Source organism: Pituophis catenifer, unplaced genomic scaffold (assembly GCF_029215685.1).
Source record: "Pituophis catenifer annectens isolate HBS135680 unplaced genomic scaffold, rPitCat1.0.hap2 SCAF_13, whole genome shotgun sequence".
In the NCBI taxonomy this organism is placed as follows: Eukaryota; Metazoa; Chordata; class Lepidosauria; order Squamata; family Colubridae; genus Pituophis; species Pituophis catenifer.
Genome location: NW_027256893.1, coordinates 3,655,987 through 3,662,031, shown reverse-complemented (window position 1 = coordinate 3,662,031; position 6,045 = coordinate 3,655,987). Strand labels below are relative to the sequence as shown.

Below are 6,045 nucleotides of genomic sequence, written 5' to 3'. Positions count from 1 at the left end.
GCTTCTTGATGCAACCCGTCAGTAAAGAGAGTTAGCGGATGCAACCGGTTCTTGCTGTTACACGGACGATCGGCTCGCAACCGGAAGCAGCGGCGCGCGCGCGAACCGGAGAAATCTCTCGGCGGGCCCAGCGGTTGCCCCGGCGACGGGGGAGGCGCGGCCCCGCCCTCCCGAAACGGCCGTCTCCGCCCCCGTGGCGCCGCGCGCAAGGTACGCGGTGGGCGTGGCGCCGCGTCATCGTCGTCGTCGCGGTGGGCGGGGCGGCCCGAGCGAAGGAGTCGCATCCAAGATGGCGCCGTGCGGACGTGTCGGGGCCCGGGGCCTCCGCGGGCCGGGCCCTCTGCTCCTCCTCTTCCTCGTGGCCCTCGGGCCGGCGCTGGCTCAGCCGGCCGGGGCCGCCGCCGCCGCTTTCCCGCCGCAGGGGCAGCCGCAGGGGCAGCCGGGACTGGGGGCCCAGCCGCAGGGGCAGCAGCAGCAGCAACAGCAGCAGGCGCCTCAGCTCGGGCCGGCCGTGGGAGGCGGCGTTGGCGGCGGCGGCGGGCGGGTGCCCCGCGTTGGCTCCTCCGGCGGCGGCTGGAAGCTGGCGGAAGAGCCGGTGTGCCGCGAAGACGTGATGCGCGTCTGCCCCAAGCACAGCTGGGCCAACAACCTGGCCGTCCTCGAGTGCCTGCAGGACGTGCGCGAGGTCAGCGGGACCCCCGGGCGGGCGGGGGGGTGAAAGAGGAGGCGCGACCACCGGGCTGGCAGGCCTTCCTGAGGCGGCCGTGGATGATGGGACCTCGCTAGGCTGACTTAGGCAGGCTTGACGGGACCTCGGCGGGCGTTCCTGAGGCAACCTGGCCGCGCATTAGGCTCCCTCCCTTTGGGCTTCCTTGCCCATCCTTACTGGCCGAGCCTTATGGGACACTTGGTTATCTAGAGGGGGGGGGGTTAGAACCGGCCCTGGGGGGGGGCACAAAAAAGGTCCTGATAACGGCTTTTTCGGTCCTGATGTGGATTTTAGGGTGCAGCCCCATTTCTGTATAGGGGTCTCACCCCACCCCCCACCCCCTGTCTTCCTGTGCTTCCCAGAGCTTCGCTTGGAAGGATCTAGCCCCTCAGAGGTAGACCCACATCCCACCTGTGAGGTTTTGGCCTGGGCTAGATGAGGTGGTCTTTAGGGGTCCAGGGAAAAAAAAGCTTTCCTAAAAGCCGGAGTTGTTTCCTCTTTGATTGTGCAAAGTTTGCCCCAAAAGAACTGATGCTTGACAAAGTCAGGTGGGCGCAGCTGGCCCAGAAACACTTGTGGATGTTCATCAGAACTTTTGGAAGTTCATTCAAGCAGCAGTAAGGAGGAAGATTGATTCCCATCTCCCTGGTGAATTAAAAAAAAAGTGGGGGACCCATTATACCGCTGCCAAATGAAGAAGTTGGATTTTGTAAAGGTTATCTGGGGTATCAGCTTTTCCAGTTTTTAGTGGTGTATCATCTGCTCCTTTATCCTTTCTTGACTAGGTTCATTTTTAACTTTGGTTAGCCAAATAGACAATTGAATTTAGGCATTTAAAACCACAGATGTCTGCTACACAGATTAAATTGAAAGGTATGTTATTTGGATGTTTCGTGGTGCTGTAAGAAATGATTGCGGCTAAGTTTCAACCTTTGTGAGTTCTTCTGAATAGAAATTGCTTAAGATTTTTATTCTTACAGTGTCCATTCATAAGGATGCAAAGTATGGCAATTTGTGAAATGGGCAAGCAAAGAATGAGCTCTAGATTAAGAGCACAAACCAGCCAAATTTGATAGGTTTTACCGGAGAAAGCTGAAATTTACCTTTGTGCTGTCTTTGTTGGGTTTTTTTTTCTCAAATATTTGAATAACTTCAAAACTGTTGGGTGTTGTGAAGTCAGTAAGATCATTCATTCATTCATTCATTCATTCATTCATTCATTCATTCACTTTGTATGCCGCCCCTCTCCGAAGACTCAGGGCGGATGGTACTTTTAATAATAATACCAACATTGGAAAAAGTCTCAGTGAAAAGATTATAATTGATCCTTTTTGACTGAGTGTAAGAATGGGAAGACATGCTTAACTCGAGGTGGAGGTTTACTCTTCCCCCCCAAGTCTGTCCTCAATTTTTTGAAAGAAGTCCAAGACATTCTGTGGGGCAAGATACCATGTTCTGCTTAAAAAGGACACTCACTACCTGATCACATACCGTGTTTCCCCGAAAGTAAGACCCTGTCTTATATTTTTTTGAACCCTGAAATAAGTGCTTGGCCTTATTGCCATGCGCTCAAAAGTCCGATTAGGCTTATTATGAGGGGATGTCTTATTTTGGGGGAAACGGTAGAATCCTGAGTTTGGTTAAGCAGGAGAAAAATGTCTTTGTTTCATTGGGTTTACTTTCAGGGATCAGAGTCACAAAATTGTAAATTCAGGTGAGATGGTGGTTCATGCTAATCAAGAGCCTGATTAGCGCATAAAAGGTAAAGGCTCCCCTTGCACATATGTGCTAGTTGTTCCCGATTCTAGGGGGCAGTGCTCATCTCCGTTTCAAAGCCGAAGAGCCAGCGCTGTCCGAAGACATCTCCATGGTCATGTGGCCGGCATGACTCAACGCCAAAGGCACACGGAATGCTGTTCCCTTCCCATTCTTTTACATGCTTTCGAACTGTTAGGTTGGCAGAAGCTGGGACAAGAAATGGGAGCTCACCCTGTTACGCAGCACTAGGGATTCGAACCGCTGAACTGCTGACCTTTCGATCGACAAGCTCAGCATCTTAGCCACTGAGCCACCGCGTTCCTACTGATTAGCACATAGGACCACTTAATTTAGTTTTCTTTTGAATTATGAAATGGAAAATCCTTCTAGGAAGAAAAATAAGGCTTACAAACAGGTTTTTAACTTAGTGTGAACCAGGCCAATTGTTTCTAAATTCTAGATTTTGATGTGGAATTGTTTCCTATCTGTTTGTTCGGTTAGAAAAGTGTCCAGTACTAACAGTTACAATAGTGTGCTGACAACTTTTATCTGCACAGACTACTTTGGGTTTCCTTTCATTGCTATTGTAGGAAAGCTGTGGTAGTCTACAGTGACCAAAAAACAGGAGGAGCCTCAAGCCTTTTATCTAACACATTTTATTAAAAGGCTTATTACAAAAGCTTAGCGCCTTTTAGTCAAATTTGTTGGTCAGAAAAGGTGTTACCAGATTCCTCCTGATTTTTTTTTTCATTTTAAAACCATGAATATGAAAACCACTGGGGGGGGGGGAATTTCTGAAATCGGGAAATGTCTCACTTTCTGGCTGAACTATGGTAAAGGAAGCAAAAGCGATATGGAAGGAATCACTAGTTACTGAGGAAATCAATGTGAATGTGTACTTGCAGACAGCTAGCTCCCTTGGTGTCCACCAGCCTGCCTACCTTCCCAGACTTTAATATAGTTGCTGGGTTTTCTAATTTAAAGCAGAGAGACATTTAAAGCGATTTCCCATAAAACACCAGCTTCTCTCATGTCTCTATTTTGAAAATGCCTCAAGTGGGCCTCAAAATGTCCTTAGGAAGTAAAACCAAGTTGTGCTTTAGCGTATCGTTTGGAAGGGTGGCCTCTCCCCCAGAGAATGGACAGTGGTAGAGTGGGTTTGTTAGACAGCATCTCAGGAGGCTAGAAAGATGAAGGAAGGCAACCTCACCAGTTCACTGGTTGGTAAATGGTGGTTTTGTGATTGGTCACACACACTGTGGGAGCTCTTTTATGAATTGTCAGAAATGGGATGGCAGTCGCTATTTGAACACTCACAGTTTTGTCTTAGACTTCCAAATGATCCCCTCGCCCCTAAAAGTTGCAACCTAAGTTTTAGATTGTTCTCCTGTTTGTTCAAACAGTAGATCTTTGTGAGCTTGTAGTGAATTATAATATTTATTGTGAATGACAGTGATAGAGCCAGTGGATTGTGTGGGTTTTTTAGATTGTGGGTGTTGTTTTAGATTTTTAGTTTACAATTTGTAGAGTTGTTTCAAAAGAATGTTTTAGATGTACCATCATGTAACTGCAATCTTAACACGTACATAATATAAGGAAGAATATTGCAGAAGATCATAGCAAATGTGGGATGATGTAAGACAGTAACGGTGGAGGGTATAAGGTCTCCTTCCTTGAGAGATTGGGTTGGAAACTAGAAGACCTCCAAGGTACCTAGGATTCTATGATAATAAGAGAGACAGGTGCTCTGGCTACCTAAATCTTTTAGGTAGCCAGAGGAATTCTTGAGGAATTCTGGTTTTACAGTTAGTTTTCTAGATATGATACTTCCATGTAAACCATGAGCACAGATATGTCAGCTTAAGATATTTCTTGAGTTTTGGAATTTGTTCTTTTGCTTTCTTATTGTCAGAAAGAAAGTTTAGAAGGAACTTGAATGGTTAGGGAACTGATTGCACTGAATTTTAGGGAATGCCCTAGTACTTAAAGGATACAATTGTGTAACTCTTTTTGTGACCTGGAATTCTTTATGAAATGCCCCATCTGCTGTACTGTGTATTCTAGAATATTGTAGTAGCAGTCAAGTTTGTTCTTCTAGAGTTAAAACCAGTTAACACAATTTGCATGTGCCATTGGAATACTGCATTGGTTGTCTTATAGTTTTCTGTGATTGATTCCTGGAGATCTTTTGAAGATGCCTCCTCCTTTCTCTCCATATAGAGTATAGAGCCGGGGTGTCAGACCTGTGACGACACGTTGTCACGTGATGTATCACAACTCCCCTCCCCCTTTGCTAAACCAGGGATGGGCGTGGCCAGCGTGTGACACATCCGGCGCGTGGGCTGCGAGCATGACACCCCTAGTATAGAACTTCGATTGCACCATCTATGGCCATCTTGACTTTTTTTTTTTTAACACCATATTCTATGGATATTCCTGCTGGCTGTATTATCAGAAACAAAGTTTTAAGATAGCAAAGTGGCAGCATCAAGTGAATTTTGATTTTGATGAAGCAGAATTAGTGGACCTTCTTAATACTTGGAGAAAGACCAGACCCTCCAGTTAGACGGAGAAGTCCAACATTCAGAAAGAAGCCTGGAGACGCTACTTCTCTTTGTTTCCAAGACCTCAGAGTAGGCATTATCTTTAACAAGTTGAAATGGGTCCAGTCCTTCGAAGTATTTCTTATTAGGATTTAATATGAAACGTGCTTCATGTAGGAAATCTTACATGTAATGACAGTTTTATGAGCTGAAGAGAGAGACTTCAACCCTTCTGTCATTCTACAGCTGAAGCCCCAGAGAATGGAAGAGCATTTGTTCTGATGTTAGTCTTCCAAGCATTTTGTAACATTTAATCCAGCTGTCCGTAAATTGCAATGGTCAGATATGTTGGACAACAACTCCTAAAGTCTCTTGCTTTTAAATGGGGATCAGTAGCAATCTTTGCATGAGAAAGGGATACAGAATACAGAATAAGAGAGTTGGAAGGGACTGTGGAGGTCTTCTAGTCCATCCCCCTGCTTCGTGTCAGTTCCATGTCATTTGGTTCTTACAAGGTGTTCAAGAAAGGATTATGAAAAATCTGAAAAAGTTTAAATATGCTCCTATCTCATTATATTATATAAACGTCAGATATTAAAGTGAAATAGATTTCTTTCATCTCTACACATGAGGTTGGATCCAGATTGAGCCCTGCCTAAAGTAATCCCTCTGAAATAATTGGCTCTAGATTGGTAATTGAATTATAGCTCATTTATTTAACAATAATACATTATTAAACTTGTATGCTGCATGAACTGAACAACTATATGAGTCACAACAACCAGGCATTAAAAATTACCAGTAAAAACAATAAAAGATAAAAGATGGCAAGCATGAGGAAGCAAGTGGTCTCCCTCCTTCTCCAAAGGGCCAGATCTTCACAGCTCATTTGATCAACAGCAGAGTCAGAGCCGTCTGGATTGAGAGGGTGGGACGGGGGAAACAGGACGACTTTTTTCCAGGGGGCAGGCACTGCTACAGAGAAGGTGCACTTCTGGGGTCCTGATAGATGACATAGTTTAATTGAAGGAACCT

The 6,045-nt window shown here is 45.9% G+C and overlaps 1 protein-coding gene across 3 annotated transcripts in view; it reads left to right on the top strand.

Moving 5' to 3' along the window:
• Positions 1 to 280: 280 nt before the first annotated feature.
• GLG1 (golgi glycoprotein 1) overlaps positions 281 to 6,045 on the top strand; it is an 81,407-nt gene continuing 75,642 nt past the window's right edge. For all 3 annotated transcript variants that reach the window (XR_011601009.1, XM_070953183.1, XM_070953184.1), the window contains exon 1: positions 281 to 685. Coding sequence is in view for 2 of the 3 variants with exons in the window: in XM_070953183.1 (XP_070809284.1) it covers positions 290 to 685 (396 nt within the window). In the remaining variant the exon portion in view is untranslated. The remainder of the gene's footprint in view (positions 686 to 6,045) is intronic.